Genomic DNA, 24,653 nt, shown 5'->3' with positions numbered 1-24,653 from the left:
AGGCCTGCGGCATCCAGTCCAAAGCCCTAACAGTACTGGTCCAGTCTTCCCTGGTCCTGTCAGAACCAGGCCTAGGCATCCAGTCCAAAGCCCTAACAGTACTGGCCCAGTCTTCCCTGGTCCTGTCAGAACCAGGCCTAGGCATCCAGTCCAAAGCCCTAACAGTACTGGTCCAGTCTTCCCTGGTCCTGTCAGAACCAGGCCTAGGCATCCAGTCCAAAGCCCTAACAGTCCCTGCCCAGTCTTCCCTGGTCCTGTCAGAACCAGGCCTAGGCATCCAGTCCAAAGCCCTAACAGTACTGGCCCAGTCTTCCCTGGTCCTGTCAGAACCAGGCCTAGGCATCCAGTCCAAAGCCCTAACAGTACTGGCCCAGTCTTCCCTGGTCCTGTCAGAACCAGGCCTAGGCATCCAGTCCAAAGCCCTAACAGTACTGGCCCAGTCTTCCCTGGTCCTGTCAGAACCAGGCCTAGGCATCCAGTCCAAAGCCTTAACAGTACTGGCCCAGTCTTCCCTGGTCCTGTCAGAACCAGGCCTAGGCATCCAGTCCAAAGCCCTAACAGTCCCTGCCCAGTCTTCCCTGGTCCTGTCAGAACCAGGCCTAGGCATCCAGTCCAAAGCCCTAACAGTACTGGCCCAGTCTTCCTTGGTCCTGTCAGAACCAGGCCTAGGCATCCAGTCCAAAGCCCTAACAGTACTGGCCCAGTCTTCCCTGGTCCTGTCAGAACCAGGCCTAGGCATCCAGTCCAAAGCCCTAACAGTACTGGCCCAGTCTTCCTTGGTCCTGTCAGAACCAGGCCTAGGCATCCAGTCCAAAGCCCTAACAGTACTGGCCCAGTCTTCCCTGGTCCTGTCAGAACCAGGCCTAGGCATCCAGTCCAAAGCCCTAACAGTACTGGCCCAGTCTTCCCTGGTCCTGTCAGAACCAGGCCTAGGCATCCAGTCCAAAGCCCTAACAGTACTGGCCCAGTCTTCCCTGGTCCTGTCAGAACCAGGCCTACGGCATCCAGTCCAAAGTCCTAACAGTCCCGGCCCAGTCTTCCCTGGTCCTGTCAGAACCAGGCCTACGGCATCCAGTCCAAAGCCCTAACAGTACTGGCCCAGTCTTCCCTGGTTCTGCGGCAGGAGAGGGGAAACCACACCCCAGTAAGACATCATTCTCTGAGGGAGACAGGGAGAAACAACTGGGACACCCCAAAAATATCCACCCGCCAGGGTTCCCAGACATGACCGGTCGCATGTGGCGCCCCAGAGAGCTAGAGATCAGAGGTTAGGGTTTGGAGGTCAGACTGGAGCTGGGCAGCTTTTCATTCAGTGGGATGTGCATCTTTAAATATTATGTGTGAAAATATGGCTTTGGCATATGTCAGTTCATTTTCTAAAAAGGTGTTCATATGGTAATTCATAACTTAATAATTATTGTGGATTATGTTTTAAACAGCGCCATTATATTTTATGATCGCAAAGCACTTTGCAGTCAAAGAGGGAGCCTCACTTCTCATTAACAGTGTGTAACCCCCACGTGGGGAATTCACAGCAGCCATTTTGTGTCAGAACGCTCAACACACATTGGTGAATTGGGCAGAGATGGAATTATTAACCCAGTTAGAGTGGATTAAAAGATTAGCCAGCCTGACTGAGAGACCCCGGTTCCAAATTATTGCCGTACAGTACCTATGTGGGTCATCAGGTGTAACCTTTAAGGAGAATCCTCCCCCTCCCTGCAGTCTGAAGCCTGTTCAGATCCATGAAAGGTGGCATGTGAATGCAGTGCAGCTCAGTTGACCAAATATTGCATTGCCTCTTCCAGAGAGTATTGTGCAATTTTATAAATGTACAGATTAGATTCATCCTGTTTTTCTTTGTGTTCAGTCTTTAAATTCCCCCTTGCTGTGTCTCTGGGCTTGAGCTTCTGTCAGCCGAAGCAGCTACCTGTTCACTGCTCCGAGCTACGTTTAATTCCAGAACGTTCCGCCAAAAAAAGCGTTCCTTGTTAAGGGACATGCAGGCCAGGGTGATGGAGCTTAGACCTGGCGTCACTCACACAGACCTGCATTCATATCATTATGAGCCTGATTGTTAATGGCACTTTATGATTTACGGTTTGCATTTGTAGAAAAAAATTGGCCAGTTTTATATGCAAATAGGTATGCAGGGTATATTTGGTTAGGTATAATTGTTTCGTTGTATGTGCTAATTTGTAGGATTTACATATTTAAATGAGACCAATGTTTAGTTTTATGTGTGAGATGGTATGACGAAAGTGTGTAGGTGTCATTTTTTAGTTTCTTGTGCTAACTGGCGTGATGTATGTATGTAGGGATCACAGGGACCCTAGAGCCTATTTGGTTTGATTTACATCTGTTATGATTATTTTTAGGTTCAGCCATTTCATTCATGGTATCCAGTACAGTGGACTGTGCTTTAAAAGTCTATTTTTACCAAGTCAAGAACATTCCTGATCTGCAAACTGCTTGATGGCTGATTCATTGGACCTTTGCCTAAAATTTGATATGCTCTATATTGTTACAGTTTATTGGCTTTTCTAGTTTTGATGCATTGAAGGTCAAAATGGTGGGTGGAGATGGAAATGTTCAATGTACCTCTGGTATAACTGTGAAAACCTTCCTAGAGAACATAGCAGGTTAAAATAATAAATATTCTTGTTAGGAAAAATGCATGGAGGACTATAAGTTATGTTTAAAACAAAAAATGACTTTAGTTCTAATACTGCATATGAAAAACGTTCTGTCCACTCATGCACATCATTATTGGTTATTATTTGCTTATATTTGCTTATACTTTATGTGTATATTACTGTGATGTGCAGTGTGTCCCCAGATATGATTGTTATGCATACATACTCTATAAAGGTTATTGCTTGCCTATATTTTATCACTGTTTTTACAGCTTGGTGTTTAATCTGTGTTACTGATTTTTTTCTGAGTTCTCGTTCCTGTGTTCTGCATCAGATGAGCTCAGTCCTGCACTGATGGCCATCGTGGCCAGCTGCAGTAAGTGCTTGTGGGTGACGAGTTGCCCAGATGGCTAAATGACTGTTTTTCTTTGCCCTCAGTGGGGCAGTTGATTGAGGACGAAGAATCTCAGCCCAACAACTCGGGGGTGTCCATCATGGTGCTGTCCCCCACCCCACTGAGCGCCATCGTCCAGTCCCCAACTGCGCAGCTGAGCACGGAGACCATGGCGACGCTGACCCCGACTGCGCAGCTGAGCGTGGAAACCATGGCGACGCTGACCCCGACTGCACGGCTGAGCGTGGAGACCATGCAGGCTCTGACTCCGTCTGCGCAGAGCGGGCCCGCCCCGATGACGCTGAGCGCCGGGTCTCTGGCCCTGCCCGAGCAGATAGCCGCGTTCTCACCCTCTCTGCAGAGCGCTAACGCTGCACCCCGCAGCGCTGCGGTCGACAAGAGCGCTGCCTGACTGAGAGTACGCTGTGTGCCAGCTGACACACTGAGACCATTAGCACACTATGCTCTGATAACGTCATGCTAATACCATTATTACACTATGCTCTACTAACGTCATGCTAATACCATTATCATACTATGCACTGATAACATCATGCTAATACCATTAGCACACAACGCTCTGATAACATCACACTAATACCGTTAGCACACTATGCACTGATAACGTCATGCTAATACCATAAGCACACTACACTCCCATAACATCACGCTAATATCATTAGCACACTATGTCCTGATAATGACACACTGATACCATTACCACACTATGCTCTGATAACATTACGCTAATACCATTAGCACACTATGCACTGATAAGATCACGCTAATACCATTAGCACACTATGCACTGATAGCGTCATGCTAATACCATTAGCACACTACGCTCTACTAACGTCATGCTAATACCATTACAACACTATGCTCAGATAATGATACTCTGACACTGTCAGTAGACTATGCTACGATAAGGATACTCTGATAATGTTAGCACGCATAATGGCACCCTGATACTATTGGCACACTATGCTTTGATAATGACACAACGATACTGTTACCAAGCTACGCTCTTATAATGGCACAATGATACTGTTAGCACGCTACACTCTGATAATGACACACTGGTACCGTTGGCATGCTGTGTCCTGATGACACATTGATTCTGTTAGCACACTGTGTGTGCTTATGACACACTAAAACTGTCCACACACTATGCATTAATGGACATTTATTACATGTTGACTGCCTATCCACTATTTCTTCTCTCAAAGGCTGCTAAAGTCCATACAAAATAAGTCCTATTTAAAAAAATTTTAACAGGCTCTCCAAAAAAGTGGGACCATGTAATGAAGGGTATTATAGGCCATTTGGAAAGGAATTTTCCTCTTTATTTCTTTAAGGTGTAAGATGACAAATATCTGATTAGAATGTTCTTTACTGAACATTCTAATGCTCATGTCACAATAAATACTGGTAATTAAAAGCGCTGAAGTTCTAGAACACTGACTTTGAAGGCTGAAACAACATTCCAAAAAACGTACTGTTAAAGGGGGGTGAGGGGGATGGGTTGAAGGACGGTGAAGGCCATTTCTGTCAGACTGAGCTTATCATCATAATCCATTTTCCTGTTTGTCAGGAAACACAGTGACCCCCTTTCCACCACACGTGCGCGCACACACACGCACACACATTCATCCAAGCTCAGTTGACCTGGAAGTTGAAACAAAAGAAGAACGACACTCCAAAGACTGTGACCTCTTGAGCTCAGTCCATTGCTTCAGGCAAAAGCCAGTTCGGAGTTCAGAGACGTGATAAACTCTGCGTCCTTCAGCTGCCGTTGTTCCGTCTGTCACCTGAAACCCTCACTCCTGTCCTGCCGTCCTGATGCTGCAACAAAACTTCAACACCTCCCCCAATCACACGGGCTTCAAACTGTGCAGTCGACAGTAACGATAATTGGTTTGCTCTTGCGGCAGTTACTTGTCTATTCCCCCTTGTAATATTATTTTGCTCTATGTACTGTAACTGTTAAACTGACAGAAATAAAGGGATAGAATTACAACGGAGTGCTTTGTTGTACTGTTTACTGACTTGGGTAATGGTCATAGCAATAAATGGGATTGTTTTGGCTGTGCATTTGGCTTAAACAGTTCTCACTGCTGTAGCTCACTGTTCGTGCTTTCGAACATTAAAGCTTTAAAGCTCCAGAGCACTGAAGATAGATCAGTAGCCAGGCCTTTACACAAATGGATTGGAGAGGGTGAGTTGGCCCAAGATCAGATTTTTTTTTTCTTTTTTTCTTTCGAACAGAAGCATCTGGAATGGTACAGTGGAACATGGTGGGAAAAAAACTGCCGCCTTCTCCTCATCCATTCGACAGTTAACTGCAGCCTGCGACGTATAGGCCAGAAAGGGTGAAGGACAGCTGTATGAGCCAATCCTGTAGCAGCACCAGTGGCACGGCCCAGCCCCTCCAGCAGAGGGGGGCGACGGTGGGCTGGTGTGATCCTCCAGGGTGCAGTGAGAGCAGACACTGGCGTTGTGAGAGGTAATAAAGCAGATCACTTCATTCGGATGATAACTGATAGGGGACTGGGGACCGGTTTGCCTGCCCTGAGATTGGATCACGTCGAAGTGAGCCGAGCTACTGATTTACAGGAAACAATGTTTACCCATCAGCTCAGTCCCCCCCTGTGAGTCCACACACAGGCACGCAGACACACACGCACACACACACATGCGCTGAGCGCACACGCACGCACGCTATCAGTTGCACAAAGACCAGTCAGATGGCACCCTTGCTTCGTGAGAATCTTATTCCGTATCAGCGATGGTCAGTGCTAATTCAGAAGAGAAACTTGACCTTGATGATGAAAATCTGAACATGTGGGAATGTATTCCCTGATGTATAATGTATGGTTATTTCTGTCGGGAACCCTGAAAAGTGCCAAACTCTCGGTGCAGTATAGGTATGGGGCATGCCCCCGCCAAGGCGTAACTTGGTGGGATGGCATACCTGCCATCCCAATAATGTAGCACAATGTAGAGGTTACATTCAGAAGTAATTGTAAAAAAAAATATATAATAATAATACAAAATCATTGTTATAGGGTTTTTAGACATAGTTTTGCATGCGCATAAATGCCTTGAGTTATTCTCCTTATCTCTACCTGTTTCACACTCTTCAATTAAATCTCACCAAGTGATAATATGATCAATCATTAACCCACAGCCCAATTTTTGTAAATACACAATGTCATTCCAAAGGCAACTGTTTTGGATTCATAATGAGGGAAATTCACTAAATGCCAATTAAAACACTAGTGCAAACTGCAATTCTGAAAGTTAAAAGCATTTAGAATTTACAGCCCATAGGATTTATGAGAACCATAAACGATAATGTTTGGTTTGGCAGCTAGCTGTCCACCCCCTGCTTTTCGTACAAAAACCAGGACAAGTCAAAATTGTAAACTACAAAGATGACATTTTATTCAACGTTTGTCTGAAGTTGTTACAGAAACAGAGAATTTCTTCTTTTTTTTTTTTTCCTATTAGGGGAAACGAGCTATACATTGGCATGCTGCGTCACAGTTGTGAACCAACACCACCCCCATCGGCTGTCCTACGTGGGACAGTCCAGAGGCAAGAATAGTGAGGAGTGAGAGGACAAGGACCTGACAATCCTGGGAAAGAGGTGAGTCGCAATGGGTGGTTCAGAAAAATACAACCTGACAAATTATGTGCAAATCTTGCCTGTCAATTTTTATAAATATGGTGGTAACCACTATGCTGGTCTTTTTTTTTTGTTTGTCTTAAGACCTCTATTCAGTGATATTTTAGTCCACAGACATGAATATTGGGGCCACTCTAAATTCATCTAGGTCTCAGAATGATCTGGGACTGTCTGAAATAAAAGCTCCCAGGCTTTCTGTTAATGACATTTTAAAAAAAGAACCAACGTTATTTATTCACACTGAAAAGTCTTAATTTGTCCACATAACTGCATAAAATACTGATATAATACAAACAATTAGTATTTGATCAAAATCATAGAGGGAGGAGGGAGGGTAAAGACTGGGGTGCAATGTGATCGGTGGAGACTTCTGCATGTAATTCTACTTTAAGACACAGGCTTAACTCAAGTACAAGTCTGGACGTGCATGCACGGACACAGAGTTCCCCTGCCTCTCTGGGTGAGTCCACTACTACTATAAGAGACAAATGTACTGCACAAGTTTCACAAGCTAACGCACTGGAGCAACAACGTTTTTTTTTCCCTACATGTTGGAAAAAACAACAATTGGTCACCGGCGACCAATACTGGCGATCAGTCACCGGTGGCCAGTGTGGATGAGAAGGACCAGGCTATAGTCAGGTCTGCCAGATACACGACTAACCCAGAGTGTGGGGATCAGTCTCTAACCTGTACTCATGAAGTATCTCAGAGTAAGCGTGCTGATCCAGGTCCAGGGTTCCCCAGTCTATATCCTAAGCATATCCATTATGCGCTATAAGGCCAAACTGTTCCTAGATCAGCACTCCTGCTCTGGAATGCTTTATGAATATGAGCACAGACCAAAGGATCAGTGCGCTCACTGGTGTATGTATAGATGTGGCTCCCATTAGCAGATGCCATGCAGTGCGATGCTGTAGGTCTTATGGGCAGTTGGCTAACTAGCTTGACAGTGGTTACTATGGCGCTGTAGGTCTTATGGGCAGTTAGCTAACTAGCTTGACAGTGGTTACTATGGCGCTGTAGGCCTTATGGGTAGTTAGCTAACTAGCTTGACAGTGATTACTATGGTGCTATAGGCCTTATGGGTGGCTAGCTAACTAGTCTGATAGTCGAAAAATACAGTGCTGTAGGCCTCATTGGTAGTTAGCTTATTAGTTTGACAGTCGGTACTATGGTGCTGTAGGTTTTATGGGTAGTTAGCAAACTAGTTTGACTGTCATGACAATGGTGCTGTAAGTCTTATGAGTAGGCTTGGAGGATTTTGTCTTGTTTCTGAAGCATTCATTATCCTGTAATGTACCAACCACAATTTTAAAAGCACACCCAAAGAGATCTTCTCTCTGGAAAAAAGCAGACCCTGTAGCTCAAATGGTTTTAGTAACATATTTTTCAGATTCTTTTCATCGTTAGCAGTATTGTTGCTTTTCTTTAAATGAGGCGAAAGCCCAGTTCACCGTTAACACTGCACAGAGACAAGAGCACCCAATTTTGTGAAGAACAAAGGCACACTTCCCAGCCCAAATCTTTTTGCCATCCTATTAAGGAAACGTCCCGACTAACCCGTCTGAGTTTTAGGGAAAGGAAAGAAGGTAGGTGGGTCTGTCGAGATCCACCAAATCTACTCGTGGGACCTATCCCGATACAGACCTGGATCTGAACTCTGTCTTGCGGTTCGGACTTGCATTTGCAGTACTGACAGGGGAGTGAAGCTACCGACCAGGGATTGGTCACAGTTTTTTTTTGTTTTGTTTTGTTTTTTTTTGTTTTTTACATCAGCACAGATACAGTCAGACACATAAAGTGCAAAAAAAGACCTCACAACTACCCAATAATCAATATGCAACAAACACCTCATTTATGAATATCTACCGATGTGTCTGTCAGAGTAACATTAACTGGAGATATGAGAGTCACTGTACCTGGGCTGGCAGGCGCAAATATACAAAAACCAAATGGGGGTGAACAAAAAAAAAAAAACCTTTATCTTCATCTTCATCTTCATCTTTCTGAAACATATACCAATATTTCCATGGTTCCATAAATCTAAATAAAAACATGGCTATAATTATTTCTGCAAATTTACAGAATTTTAAATATTTTTTTATATATAGATATATATATATAAAAAGAGACAACTCCTCAAAAACAAACAATAAAAAACCAACCAAACATTTTATGAACAGCAATCCAGTCACACATCAACTGAAAAAATATTAGCAAGAGTAGTGTAAATTTGATTGACTAGTTTTAAAAAAAATCTAAAGTAAAAAATAATAGTAATTAATCCACAACCACTACAGCTGAACTGAATCTGAAATGGATTTTTACTGAAAGTGTATTGGGAGAAGCACAGGGATTCTAACGGCACAAAGAGAACTGAGAGGATCATCTTGTTATAATAACTATGGTACAGACTGTCTCCCTCACGCAGATATTTGGTTCCCAGGAGGATGTTGTCTCTCACAGAAACTGGGTCTCGATTACAGTGCTACCCTCATCCCTCCACACCATTCCCTCATCTAGGTTAACACAAATTCATACATTGTCTTTCACAGTAAGACACAACCTCTCGAAGCACCATCACTCTAAAGCCACCGTTCGAAACAAACCAGCAAGAACGGGACAGACCAGCTCCTTTTCTGCCCATTCTGCCACCTAATGGTAAAAAGGAGAAACTGCTTTTTCTTTAAGGGAGCTGCCCAGCGAGTTAGGGAAGGTGGGAAGTGAGTATATTTCCAGGACCGCTTCCTCCATTCGCACCACCTCCCTGCAACACAGTGTTTACAGTATTTTAATAACACTGCAAATGACATGCCATGGAGGACAATGGTGGGTGTGGGGAAGAAGGGGACTGACCTTCGTACGCTAATGATCGCAAACCTGTTTCTGACTGGTTTGCATGCTTAACAGGCTTGCTCTTTCAAACAAGGGCCACCCCTAAGCAGCTAATTCCTTTCATCTTGACAATCGTCTGCCTTCACGTACTTCTTAAAAAAACATTTTAGCGATCACCAGAAACCTGGTTTTAAGATTTCATCGTTACGAATGGAGAGATTGAATGGGTCCCTAACTCTTCACTAAGATGAGTGAGATTAATCTGTAGTGGATAAAAGTGAGTCCACCACAGTAGGCACCGTCGAGATGGGTGGCACTGGCTAAAACTGTCATACTTGTCAATCTTGAGAAACAAGCCTTACACCGGGGACAGGAGACGGCCGTCTGTCAGAGATTCACAGTTCACCAATGCCCGTATGCTTTCAGCTCCAATCCCAGCCCCCTCCCCAACACCCCAGACGTTTCATGATCTGAGCCTGCAAACAGTCTTCAGTCAGCCCCCCCCTCCCCCCCCACCCCCCCCAGTGGTCAGGCAGGCCTCGTGATAATTTTTTGTTTGTATTTTTGCTTGACCACACCTGATAGAAACGGGTTTCAGCTGTCCTGATCACTGATCTGTTTCTGGGCTGTTTCTGTTTCTGAGTCCTCTCCTCACTTTCTGCTTTCAGATTCCGACCAACAGCTGCCTGCTATCTCGGGAACAGGAAGAGGAGAGCTAAGGCGTTTCCCCAGACGCCCAAGACCCGCCCCCCCCCCCCACCACCACCACTACCTTCATATTTTGGGGGTACACATCGGATCCTGGTGAGGAATCAGGTGTGTTTACCTGTAATAAGCTCCATCAGGAGGTTAAATGTTCCCCTGGGGTCAGGGGTTAAGGGTCAGTGTGTCTCATGTAGGCGTGAGCAACGAGGACAGATTCCAAATTAGCCTCATACTGCAAAGTGGCCAGAACTGTTTCTCAGACTAAAAGAAAATTAAAAAACTTTAGACGCTAATTTCCTACTGTTAAAGCTGTTCTATATTATCATTATGGGCTCCTTCAGAAATAAGAACCAGTCAAAACCACTGAGGTTTATGTTCCACAGTATCCATTTGTGATGTTGTAAACTGAAACTCATTTGGAGATCATTACCGCTTTTATATACCACTTTTATATCAGTTAAATAAAACGATAAAAAGTGGAAGTATTTATCAGCTTTCTGAGTTCTAAAATGCCGCTCTTGCCTAACACAGTTTCCAGACGTTTCAAAAAGGAGAAAATAAAAACCACATCTTGCCTGCGGCGAGTTGCTAAGCTTTCTGGCACATCTTCACTTTTACCCTGTTCTGTCAGCCCCGCCCTCTCCCCGCCCAGAATCCCGAGTCCCGAATCCCAAATCCCAAAACCCACGTCCCGAGTCCCCAAGTCCTGAGTCCCGTGTTTCCGATTCCCGAGCCCCAGCCCTGTCCCAGTCACGCACAGCTGTGTGAATGTCGTCCACGGTGTCCTCTGCCTCTCTGTACACGGCATTTCGGGGGGGGTCCCTGTTGGTACCAAGAAAAAAGCATCCTCCTCCAAATTGCCTCAAAGACCCTTCATCAGTCCCCTCGGATACAGGCACCTCTTCCTCCTCTTCCCGCCCCTCCTTCACCAAAGCTGTCTTCCTGTGTAGGTGGGGGGTGCAGACGGGACCTATGAGGTGACAGACAGACAGACAGGAAGTTCGAATGCATCGCAGCCTCCTGGTTTGACCTGCTCGAAACCCAGGCAGGAGTGCACAGACTAACCTGTTAGTCTAACACTACTGCAGTTGGGGGGGGGGGGGGGGAATGAAAATGCAAATGCATTTCTAGCATAACCATCAGACGTCTTGTGCCTCTCCCTGCCCAGACTAATGGTTCACACGTCCCCGCCCTTCGCCGTTTTAAGCCCGGGGTTGGGGGTCCCCCACGCCCAGGCACACCAAATACCCATTCCTCACTGAGTATGGGAATACACCTGCTGTGAACCCCGCCCAGCCGACCCACCCAACCGCGCCCCGCCCCCAGCTGTCTGACCCGTCATTAAAATACATTGATTTATAAATGAAATGGAGAGCACCTTTGCTTATGCATTCCTGGCTGAATGTATTCTGGCCTGCAATGTGTTTTACTTGTGTGCATATGTGTATGCGTGTGTGTATGTGTGTGCGTGTGCGTGTGTGCGTGCGTGCGTGCAAGTACATGTGTGTCGGTATCTGCAGTAGAAATACATCCTCTTTTAGCACTCCAGAGCCTAACCGTAAGGTTGCTAATGGATATATGCGTCCCATGAGCGTTGCAGCAGCGTTAGATCAGCGTTTGTATCTCCCATCCCAGGCTCCTGTTCTGCACAGTCTGTGGGGGTTATATATAGAGGCTGTGATTGGAGGGCAGCCACCAGTGACACCCACAGCCCCTATTCATCGTGCGAAAACACAGGGGCCAGACAGCCCTGCCGACAGGAAGCATCACTCAGGAGAGGGACTGCAGCACAGCGTCATCACTCACTCTGAGGGAGCTGCTACACTCACACTCTGTCACAGTGCAGCGACACACACTCACACACACACTCGCACACATACACACACACATGCTCACACACGCTCTCTCTCACACACACACTCACACACATACACACACATGCTCTCTCTCACACACGCACTCACACATACGCTCACACGCGCTCTCTCACACACACACTCACACACACGCTCACACGCACACTCACACACACACTCACACACACACACACACACACACACACACTCACACACACACTCACACACACACACTCACACACATGCACACACATACACACACACATGCTCTCTCCCACACACGCACTCACACATACGCTCACACGCGCTCTCTCGCACACACACTCACACACACACTCACACACATACACACACACAGACACACACACATGCTCTCTCCCACACACACACTCACACACACACTCGCACACATACACACACACAGACACACACACACTCACACACATACACACACACATGCTCACACACGCTCTCTCTCACACACACACTCACACACACACTCACACACATACACACACACATGCTCTCTCCCACACACACACTCGCACACATACACACACATTCTCTCTCCCACACACACACTCGCACACATACACACACACATGCTCACACACGCTCTCTCTCACACACGCACTCACACATACGCTCACACTGTAGTTACTCAGAGCTGCAGTTACTCTGAGCTATAATTACTCTGAGCTGTAGTTACTCTGAGCTGCAGTTACTCTGAGCTGTAGTTACTCTGAGCTGTAGTTACTCTGAGCTGTAGTTACTCTGAGCTGTAGTTACTCTGAGCTATAGTTACTCTGAGCTATAGTTACTCTGAGCTGTAGTTACTCTGAGCTGCAGTTACTCTGAGCTGCAGTTGTTTTGCGCGTGGCGGTCGCAGGGCTCACCGCGCCCCCGTTCAGGATCATGGTCATCTCGGTGGGCTGGTAGACGTTGCTCCGGAAGGGGGCGCTGGGCCTGGGTCCTGTTCCACTGCTCCCATTCCCCCCGGCACGCAACCCTGCAAGAACAGAGTGCCACGGTTACCCACGACTGCCCGGCGGCTTCTCGCACACCCCGCCGCGTATTTCGCACGCAAGCACACGCATGCAGACACGTGCACACATGCTGGAGCAGTCTGAACATTCGGTAGAAAAGAGCTTCCAGAACAAAAAAGAAGGGATTTCGTTTTTTTAAATTTAGAGTTTTGGGCTCGGACGTCCGAGGAAGGGATCACACCTGGCCTTTAGGAAGAGGCTGTTGACCCCTCCGTGGACCTCACGGAGCAGGAAGAGGAAGAGGAAGAGGAAGAAGAAGGTTGGGATGAAGAGGAGTGGTACCAGAAACTTCTGACAGGGAAGGGTTTGGATTGAGAATGGAGGGAACAGGAGTCTGGATGAGTGAGTAGAGACAATGTTTTAGGGAAATCTCCTCTCCCGAATCTTCATTCACAAAAGAAAAAAAAAAAACTCCAAATAACTTTCACACAGTGTTACACAACGCGGCTGCATTCCTCGCATACCTGCGCTGTGCTCGTCGAACGCGTAGCTCTGGTTCTCCACGAACTGGCGGTGCGAGAGCGGGACGTCCTCGTCGAAGCTGGTCTCCCTCATGCGGGACGGCGCCTGGGACGTGTCGAAGTAGTCGGGGGCGGAGGGCTGGGGGGCGGGGCGCAGGCAGAGGTGAGCCTCGGGGACGGCGTGGAGGAGCAGCAGCACCCAGCCCTGGGACACCAGCGCCACGGCCAGCGCCGGGTCGTCCCAGTCCGAGGCGTGGCCCAGCGCCTTGTTGCCGTAGAGATAGAAGCCCAGCCAGGCGGCCCACAGCAGGACGGACGCCAGGCAGACGAGGAGCAGCCACGCCCCGCTGCAGCGCCAGCGCCGCTCCTTCCCGCACAGGGACAGGGCGGCGGCGCCCAGCGCGGCCAGCAGGAGCACCAGCACGTAGCTGCAGGCCAGGGCGAAGTCCAGCGGCTGGAACTGGCAGGCCGGCTGGCCCAGCCGCAGCACCGTCAGCAGCAGCCACTCGGCCGCCACCATGCCCTGCACCAGCGTCAGCCCCAGGGCCGCGCCCACCAGCGCGCACCCGCCGGGGCTCCGCCCCTGCCGCGCCAGCCGCCGCACCCGCCAGCCCTGCGCCAGCAGGCAGGAGAAGCACAGGGCGAACAGCACCCCCCAGAGGGCGCGCCGCACCACGCACAGCCGCTCGTCCCGCTCCAGCAGGTAGGCGAAGCTGAGGCCGAAGAGCCCGGTCACCCCCGCCAGCAGGAGCAGGAGGGGCCCCACCGCGCTGCGCTTCTCGGCCTCGGTCACCGAGCGCAGCCGCCCCAGGAGCACCAGGCCCAGCAGCAGGGCCGCCAGCGCCCCGACGGCCGCCGCCGCCGCCACCGCCACGCCCCACACCGCCTCCAGGTCGCACAGCGTGGTGTAGGGCCGCCGCAGGCCCAGGAAGCCGCAGCCGAAGGGCGCCGCCTCCTCCTCTTCCTCCTCCGAGGAGCCGCCGGCCACCAGGGAGAGGAAGAGGACCAGGAGAACGGGGAATCCTGCCATCGCTGACTGGAGAGAGGGAAGGGAGAGAAGAGTGAGAGAGACAGACAGACAGAATGAGAGAGGGAAGGGAGATAAGAGTGAGAGATAGAGAGACAGAATGAGAGAGGGAAGGGAGAGAAGAGTGAGACAGAATGAGAGAGGGAAGGGAGAGGAGAGAGAGAGAAACAGAATGAGAGAGGAAAGGGAGAGAGGCAGACAGACACAGGGAGGTTTAGTTCAGCTGTGAAACAATGCGCTGCTTTACACAGTATGACACAGTCAGATTACTAAGAGCCCACTGAGCAGCTGGAACAGGGTGTGTGTGTGTGTGTGTGTGCGTGTGTGTGTGTGCGTGCATGCATGCATGCATGTGTGTGTGTGTGTGTGCGCGTGTGTTGTGCTGCTGCTCTGTGGTGCATGCTTGCTCTGTGTGTGCTTGCATGTGCTGCTGTGTGCTGTGTGTTTGCTGCGCATCTGGTGTGGCATGTGTTTGGTGCACATCGGATGTTGTTGCATGGTGTGTGAGCATGTGCGTGCATGTGTGCACATCTGTGTGTATGTTTGTTTGCATGCAGGTGTGTGAGCATGTGCGACAGTGTGTGTGTGTGCGTGTGTGTGCACTGTGCTACACTGATATCCTATATCTCTGGCAGCAGGAAGTCGTGACTCTCTTCCTCCATCCTGTGTGAAGTCAGAGTTCCGCCATTCCCCCCCCCCCCCGTTTTCACACACCGAGGCGCCCGTGCGTCACGGAGCGGAGCTCGGGAAGGGGCCCGCGGCGCGCGGAAAGCGCCGGAAGGAAGCCTCAGCGGCTCCGCGGGCCGAACCCCGTTTCATTTCCTCCGCAAATAAAACATCCAATTAGGTTTTATTGAATCGGCTCGGCGGCCTCCATCTTGCGCCGCGCGGCTGCCCCGCCGAGCCGAGACTGCCAGAGCAGAGGAGACCGTAAACAAGCAGGGAGGGGGAAGAAAATGAGTACGGACCAGCGCCGTACCTAAAACCCATTAACCTCGCCGCCGCACTCTCTCGCTGCCACTTCAGATATATTAGCCCATACGCCTTAACGGCCATTTTGGAAATGAAACACAGCCTGCATGCGTGCACTTGAAATACGTGATATTACACTCGTCCTCTGACGTTTATTTTAGCAGCACACTACGCTGTGTAACACTGAGGGTCCCTTGGTTATTTTGTAATGTTGTTAGGGAAACCAGAACGTTAACCTCGTCTCTCTTGTGGGCATTTTGACCACTGAATGCTTAATTACTGTACAGCCTGTGAATCTCGAGGAAAATGAATGCATATTTAAACTGACAGAATCTGATTGGTGATTTTTCACTATTCAGGGAGCATCACTGGTTTGGGGCGGAGGGGGCTAGGGAGACAGTGCGTGGTAAAAAAGAAGGGGGCGGGGCTCATCCTAATCCTGCAGTTCTCCCCCCTCTCTCCCGCATCACCATCTCGTCTCATCTCATCTCATCTCCCTCTCGCCTCTCGGCTGGCGTTAGCGGGGCTAGCGCCGAACCCCCGACCGTGCCGCTCCCCGTGCCGCCCCTGCCGCCGGAGCCCTGGCACCGCCCACCCCGGGGCTTACCGTGGGCCTCCCCCCCCCCCACTCCCCCCTCCCGCACCCACGCTCCTTAAACCAAACGGTCAGACCCAAGCCCCAGTCCCAAAACAGCGAGGGCTCACCAGACAAATGCTCCGCCCTCCACCCTCTGTCCAGCCACCCCCACTACGGCACAAAGTCACCGCAGGCTTAATCACTCTCCAGAATTCTCTGAAGGTTTCATTTCTCTCCCTCTCTCTATTTCTCTGTCTCTCTTTTCTCTCCCTCTGTCTCCCTCAATCCCTCCTCATTTTCTCACAGTTAATCTTCATTTGCTTCTCTCTTTGGCTCAGCAAATATTTTTCATTAATTTTTAAATTACCCCTCTTATGTGGTTGACATGTTCTAAGAGGAGCTGTGAAAGATTTATCATTCCGAAAACCCCCCTCCAACACAAAACAGTGTTCTCCAATCCTCCCTCTTCTCAACCCCATCCTCTCTCTCTTCTCTCTCTCTCTCTCTCTCTTCCTCTCTCTCTCTCTCTGTCTCTCTCTCTCTCTCTCTCTCTCTCTCTCTCTCTCTCTCTCTCTCTCTCTCTCTCTCTCTCTTACGTAATAGTGAACGATCCAGCTCTCACCAGTTCTGCTGCATCGCTGCTGCTAAGGAATCCTCTATGAAGCCTGTTACACTGTTACACACTGCTACTGCACACAGTTACACACTGCTACTGCACACAGAAACACACTGCTACTGCACACAGTTATGCACTGCTCCTGCACACAGTTACACACTGCTACAGCACACTGCTACACGCTGCTACTGACACACTACAGCAGTTACAAAACTGCTACTGCACACAGTTACACACTGCTACTGCACACGGTTACACACTACTACTGCACACAGTTACACACTGCTACAGCACACACCTACACACTGCTACTGCACACAGTTACACACTGCTACTGCACACAGTTACACACTGCTACTGCACACCGCTACACACTGCTACTGCACACAGCTACACACTGCTACTGCACACAGCTACACACTGCTACTGCACACAGCTACACACTGCTACTGCACACCGCTACACACTGCTACTGCACAGTTACACACTGCTATGCAACATACACCGCTACGCACACTGCACTGCTATAGCCCGATACACACTGCTACTGCACACCGCTACACACTGCTACTGCACCCAGCTACACACTGCTACTGCACACAGCTACACACTGCTACTGCACACAGCTACACACTGCTACTGACACAGTTACACACTGCTATAGCACACAGCTACACACGCTACTACAACATCACACTACTACAGCACACAGTTACACACTGCTACTGCACCCCGATACACACTGCTACTGCACACCGCTACATACTGCTATCACCCAGCTACACACTGCTACTGCACACAGTTACACACTACTAATGTACACAGTTACACACTGCTACTGCAGACTGCTACACACTACTACTGCACACCGCTACACACTGCTACTGCACACAGCAACACACTGCTACTGCACAGTTACACACTGCTATAGCACACAGCTACACACTGCTACTACAAACAATTACACACTACTACAGCACAGTTACATACTGCTACTGTACACAGTTACACACTGCTACTGCGCACTGCTACACACTACTGCACAGTTACACACTGCTACTGCACAGAACCTGCAGCACAGTCATCTTACATCCACTGCTACAGCACACTGCTACTGCACACCACTACACACTGCTACCGCACTGCTACACACTACTGCACACAGCAGGAAGGCTACACAGCATCAAATATTTTCTTTTATCGTCTCTTTTCTCAGCATTTGCAATATTGCAAGAAAATGTCATGATACACTGAAAGGGGCAACCAGTAATTCTGGCATTTCTCTATGGTTTTGCTCCTGAGCACCACCTGCACAAAAACCTGGGCCTGTTCTCCTCAAGAGCAGCCTGCTATTCACAAAAATGTGTACCCAAAGCTTCCAAGGCCATCCTTCCAAAATACACTCTTGGTGTAAAGCTTCGCAATTGGCCTGCACATAGGAGAGGGTGTTTTTCTGGCCAACTACAGCCAAGAACAGAGGAAACTGATCTGCCAATCAGCTGTGTTGTACTCAGTTACTCCAGGCTAAACCACTAATTTCTTACATAGATAACATCTTTACCACATTGTCAATAATTACAGACTAACGGCCACCAATGTAACTATATCTTTCTATGTGATAATGTTACCAAAAATACCGAAATTGAAGAAATGTACTTAGTAGAGCATGAACTAAGGAATGCACTTAGCTAGGAATTGAATGCATATTTAATGCATTGGGATTTCAATAAATCACAGCGGCTGTGATGCGGGTGTCCCTAAATTAGACTACAAACTGTAGTAACTGCATAGTTGGCTATTAATTTGGCTGCTTGATTGATGTGCCTATTAAAGGGAAGCGACTCATATTGATTTCAGGAAAGTTCCAATAGATGAGAGATAATTCATCTGTTGATAACGGCAGGAGAAAAAAAAATAGAGGGCACCATCGCTAATTGGATCCAGGCACAAGGTTTGTTCAGCGTTGAGCTGATTGGAGGGAAACGTTATGAGGGCACCACTGTTCCCTCACATGCAGTTCACCAACCATCTGTGCGCAGCAGTGCGCTCTTTAAATGGGCCTGTTCTGCTTGTGCTCGGTAAGCCGGAGGCACAAGCAATGGCTACTCTTTTTTTTTTTGTTAGCATGTTGCCTGACTAATCGAGTGGCGGTGCCTGGCTGATTTTAAAGGCAGATTATTTGGGGGTAGCGACGCCCGCGGAGGGGTGCGTTTCATTCGGTAGGTTTTGTTCCCCTCGTGGCACAGAAGCTTGACACCCCTAACAGAACAGGCCATTCAGCCCAACAATGCTCGCTCGTTTTACTAACTAAATTAGTGCTCTGATTACCTACAGACTAGATAGTATCTAACACTGTATCAGGACTAGTCTTGAAAAATCCCCTGAGTTTCTGCCTCTACTACGTGACCTGGCAGGCTATTCCACACATTGACTACTCTCTGTGTGCAACAAAAAGAATTCTTCCTAATGTCTGTGTGTTCATTTACATTTATGTCCCTGGTTCTACTAGCAGCAGAATGCTGGTGGATCCGGCGTGGGCCGGCGCTAGGTGTGTGTGTGTGACCCGCACGCCTCTGGCGGAACGGGAACGCGCAGCTCAGCTGCTGGATTTGGCGATGAAAAGAGGCGACGGCCTGCAGACTGCCCCGCGGAAGTGAGTGTGCATGTATTTTTTATTTTTATTTGACCTTTATTTAACCGGGTAAAAAAAAAAACCCATTGGGATCGCAATCTCTTTTGCAAGGTGGCACCTGACATAAATCACAGAGTTACAATGGTACACAAGACAGTGGACAGTTACAAACATCAAAAGGAAAAAGATGTGCTTGTTTTGCAATGAAACGATGCAGGGAATTTTCAAATAGATAAGATACGGGTTTGTAAATAAGGGACTAAAATTTAGGACTAAATTTTGGTTTAAATACAAACTACCTGCCTCACATGATCAGTAACTTCTCAATATCACTTTTTTTTTTTTTTACTGTAAAGTTTTTTTTGTTTTTTTTTTACTGACTTATGCTTAACTGTCTCTACCATCTTAGCTAGGGGGGTGGGGGGTTCCCCAGGATCTGGATTCTGGACAGGTAGTTAACCCCCTGCATTGTTTAATCACTTGCGTCCCATATGAAAAGCCCCCACTGCCATATCTTTTTCTTACAATGATAACTTTTTGTTTTTTTTAACAATAAGGTCATGGAAGTGATGTAATCTGCCTATCTTTGCACAACCCAACAGTTTGCCGCCAGTCACCGCTTGCAAAACCGACACTGAGCAAAAACGTTTGAAAAAAGAAGTTACTTCTGAAGGTGTAAATTGACCCCCCCCCCCACCCCCACCCCCATCCCCACGATAGCCCCTCAAGACATGCTTAGATCTGGTAATTAGCACTCATTAGCCTGTGACTGGTCTCACACTGTGACCATATGCTAATTGGGCTGGCAATTAACACTCAGATCATTTAATCTCTCCCCATCGCAGGGCCTGGCTTGGAACTCAGGAACATGTCAGTTCCAAGCCAGCACGATGTCTCCCCCCTTTGAACTGGTGTTCGAATCGCAGTCCGTGGGCATCACGGTTTAGAAAAAGCATAGTAATATATGAGAAATAATGCAGTGGGAAGAACACTTTAATGTTATGAGAGTAGTCTTCTCATCAGAACTAGCCCGGCAAGAATCAGGGTATCTGGAAGCTTGTGGCCCCACTGCCTCCTGGATCAACATTAAGCTCACAGTGCTGTTAACCTTCTTCCACAGTACGGCACGTATAAACCCACATACACTCACGTGCCAACACATGTCCACATGTACCCATACACAACACACACACACACACACACACACACGCACACACAAACAGAATGCTCGTGCACACACACACGCGTACAAACACATCCGTACACACACACACACACACACAAGGTCCTGCCAGTTGAATACAGGTCCATACATACTGGTACGTTTCCCAGAGAAGGTACCTCTGAGCCCTTCCTCTGAAGTCCTGACTTCAGACCATGACAGAATATCATACCACCCTTTACCCCTCATTCCACACCCTATAACGCCAGGGGCCAGTTTCACAAACACAGATTAAGCTTAGTCCTCCATTCAAATTTGAATTTGGTCTAGTACTAGGCTTAATCTGAGCCTGTGAAACTGCCCCCAGGTGTCTAAGAAAGGGACACTCTGAGACACCCAGTGTCCAACATATAACCATTAAAAAAACACATAACAAATAAACAAACAACATAACTCCTTACTATATGATGTTTGGGCCAAAAACGTAGGTATGACCCTGAACCCGTCCTGAAACTCTGGTGCCAAATTCTCGACACAGGATAACAGCTGGGGTATCGAGAGCAGCAGCTGACCAAACTGGCTGAGCCTTGAAACTGAATATCTCATCAGAAAAGTCTTTTTTTAGAAAGTCTCACAAAACAATGCGGACTATGGCAGTGGCTACAGGGAGGTTCACAAATTATTGTTTGGCTCCTGGACTTTAAAACAAACTATTGTTTCAGGGGAAGGGGAATGATCCGCATATCTAAAAAAAGAGCATCGCTTCATCGCTAATGTGCGTGTGAATATGTGTGTGTGTGTGTGTGTGTGTGTGTGTGTGCTTTGGGGGACTAGGTCAGTGCATATGTGTCCAGGATGTCATTTATGTGTCCAAGGTCTTTTAACAACAAAAACAGACATATGTTATATTACAAAAACAGATACAATTTACTTTCCTATATTGTATAATATGTAATCCAAATATACAGACGATAGTACTGCCATTGGATAATACAACTCCTGCCCACCAACACTGAGCAAACACAATGAATAGGCTGTTAGAAGCATTGAATTGCTGTAACATTACCACCAAAAAGCTTCATTTAATTCCAGGCAGACTGCATGAAAGACATGGGCATTTGGTCCTGTACATTTACTTTTACAGTGATTACCTGCGCATGAATGGTGCGTTAGATGAACAATGTGTGACCTGTTCCTACGGTGTTTATAATTACAGCAAATGGGTTAAGGTTCTGGGTGCTTTTCCAGTGACCCCAGAGGTCAGGGCCACGTGCCAGTCACCCAGTGTAAACTTATATCTGACCCCTCTCTAGAAGCTCGACCACGTGACCACACAGATATTCCACCTACCATGCATATTTAAAACCGCGTTTGGTGCAATAGCACCGCGTATTCACGTATTCACCTCGATGATTGATGGTCACAACATAACTTCAACGTTTTGTGTGGCGACACGACACGTGACAGATCGCTACAGTTCTATTAAATGACAGGGGCGGCGCGTTCAAGACATGGAATGAGGCTAGTGATATTGATGGACACAGAGAGAACCGCACAAGCATCCACCCCGATCTCATTGACCGGTCGATCGATGCGATCGGAAAGGTTGGGGGAACCTACCTTGTGAGATGTAAACAGATCCTCGATTGCTGGACGCACGTGTCACGTGTTTAGGAGATTTAATAAATGTCACATTTCGTATTTAAACTCCCCCGCTGAGCTTGCGATAGCACTCTTCAGGCACCTTTGGCGTTTACGCAACGACTCAACGCAGAGCCTCAAACAAATTTGGGTGCGGGGTTTGATGATGCACCTCCAACCACACAATATCCCTCTTCTTGTGCAGCCTATTAGTCCTATAAAACAGGATAGCGGACTTATTTAGGACTGCAGATCGGTTTTTTTCGCGATGCCTTTTCCTTATTTCCTTTGTTCAGAGCTGCGTTCACCAAAGAACTGTCTTGTCATAAATAAGTAAAGAAATGGTGAAATAAATGAAAAGTGTTGACTACACACTGTCCGTTATCCCACTGTGCTGGGACACCAAAGACAGGCAGTCAGGCAGCCAGAATCTAGTCTCACTGGTCCCCACTCTCTACCTCCCGACGGACCGCATCACCCGTGTGTGTGAGCCCGGTGATCCGCATAACCCGCAGTATGTTAATCCCTTTCCAGAGCGAGAGAAAGCATGACAGAATTAGGGATGCGTCTGCTGTCCACCCTTCTCTTCTTTCTTCTGTCTTTTGCGTTCCTCCTCCGACCCCAAAAATAGAATCCCGGAGGCGGTTGTCACCCCCGCTCGTCTCCTCGGATATTGAGGAGCTCGCCTGCGAACCTGGCGCTCATATAGCAGTATGTCCAGTTTATTGTCTCGCGGGGATGGGGGTGGTGGTGGTGGGTTGGGGGTGCTTTGTTTTATTCTCGTTGGTCTTGCACCCCCCTGCGTGGACAGTAATGAAAACAATGATCCGGGTAGTACTTAGACTAATGCCTTTACAGTATAATAGCTCCCACTCCCACTGTCTCTTTCCCCCTTTTCGGACTGGCTTGCAGGAGAAGCAATCCTCCGAAACGGTGTGCCGTGATGCTCTCTCTCTCTCTCTCTCTCTCTCTCTCTCTCTCAGTCGAAGTCGCTCCTCCTCAGCTGTTCAACTCTATCAATTCACAGAGAGGCGTGCGGTGACTGACAGTTCCCCCCCGCGCCTGCTCTCCGCTCGCTGCCTGATGAGAATGTGAAGCGTATCTGAATGCGAGCGCGTTTGTTGTAACGATTTCCCGTTCGTCAGTAGTAGTTGTTGTTGATGATGCTGCTGCTGCTGCTTGCGTGCGTTTCGGACAGATATGGATGCCTTCGCCTCAGATTTGAATAACCGGGGCTTGAATTGAAAAACGCTTACAAGGCAGCGGTGAGTGACAACGGCATTGATTTCCCGGTACCGTGGAACCGCAGCGGACTTAATCCTCCCACGTTCTATGCATTTCCATGCGCAATCAATGGGAGACAAAAGTGCCAACATTTACCCGCGTGAACAGCTGCAACTCAAACGGCCATTCACAGCGAGGGAGTTTATAATTATCTGGGCTTTGAGCTCTGCTGGGCAGGCCCCACGGTTACCACTCTAAAAACCGAAACCTCGGCGCCCTTTCTTCTACAATGCAGCCCGTCAGCACGTGCCAGAAATTCGAAAGCGGTAGCAAAGGCAGCGTTCCTTGCAATATGACAGCAGAACGACACTCCCATTTTGTCTCCCATTCCCCTCTCTTTCTCTCTCTCTCTCTCTTTCTCTCACTCTCTCTCTGTCATTCTGTCTTTTCCTTTCTCTGTCATAAGCTGCACAATCAAACAGGCAAAACCAGAGGTAACACTCAGCCACAGGCATGGTAAGAGACGACATGTAACAGTTTGACAGGTGCTACTGTAGCTTTACAAGTGCTGTGTGCAGGGATTGACAAAGGAAACGCATTTTCTGTGTGTCTCTGTTTGGGGGAGTTGAGTGGGTAGTCGCTCAGAGACAGACTGGAGGTAGGTCGATGGTTGGGGGGGGGGGGGGGGGTGCGGAGTGTTAGGAAGGATGATCAGCCATGACAAATCTCAGCTCTCTCAGACCTCCATGTTTCTCCCATTGCTCTCTAGTAGGTTCTGACCATTGTAGATTTGATTGACTGCCCCCTCCCCTCCCATGCCCAAGCACCTATCCGGAGCTTTCAGCTGCTGAACTGCAACATGAGTCCAATTAGCATATAGCCTATAAGCAGTCACAGCAATGATTATTATCGCCTTCATCCTTTTAATGATGCTCTATATTCGCTTTCTCCCTTCTCTCCCTTATCACACAGATTTACTGTTGGCGGAATACATTACTGGCCATTTATAAATGAAGCATTAAAAAATCACATTTTTTCTCAGCTGAGATCTTGCTGGAGAGGCTCCGAGCGCCTTGTGCACGAAGCGGTCCGTTCCCAGAAGCCACTGCTGCACACTGCGTCACGCTTGCCATCGTTGGACACTTCGGGTCTTCCCAGTCATGCCGTCGAGAGAG

General features: G+C 48.2%; 2 protein-coding genes across 2 annotated transcripts in view; one reads left to right on the top strand and one right to left on the bottom strand.

The window, feature by feature from the left end:
• Window positions 1–5,050, top strand: part of iqck (IQ motif containing K) — a 13,915-nt gene extending 8,865 nt beyond the window's left edge. Inside the window, exon 9 of the mRNA XM_064315638.1 lies at window positions 3,075–5,050. Coding sequence (XP_064171708.1) covers window positions 3,075–3,442 — 368 coding nt within the window. The 3' untranslated portion in view covers window positions 3,443–5,050. The remainder of the gene's footprint in view (window positions 1–3,074) is intronic.
• Window positions 5,051–6,452: 1,402 nt separating this feature from the next.
• On the bottom strand, window positions 6,453–23,725 carry gprc5ba (G protein-coupled receptor, class C, group 5, member Ba). The gene is made up of 4 exons (XM_064315328.1): window positions 22,234–23,725; window positions 13,631–14,663; window positions 13,017–13,129; window positions 6,453–11,234 (listed from the first exon to the last, which is right to left on the bottom strand). The coding sequence occupies exons 2-4, from the start codon at window positions 14,655–14,657 to the stop codon at window positions 11,190–11,192; spliced, it is 1,185 nt and encodes a 394-aa protein (XP_064171398.1). The 5' UTR covers window positions 14,658–14,663; window positions 22,234–23,725; the 3' UTR covers window positions 6,453–11,189.
• Between the last annotated feature and the right edge of the window lie 928 nt (window positions 23,726–24,653).

Source organism: Anguilla rostrata, chromosome 17 (genome assembly GCF_018555375.3).
Source record: "Anguilla rostrata isolate EN2019 chromosome 17, ASM1855537v3, whole genome shotgun sequence".
NCBI lineage: Eukaryota > Metazoa > Chordata > Actinopteri > Anguilliformes > Anguillidae > Anguilla > Anguilla rostrata.
This window is presented reverse-complemented; position numbering and strand designations above follow the sequence as displayed.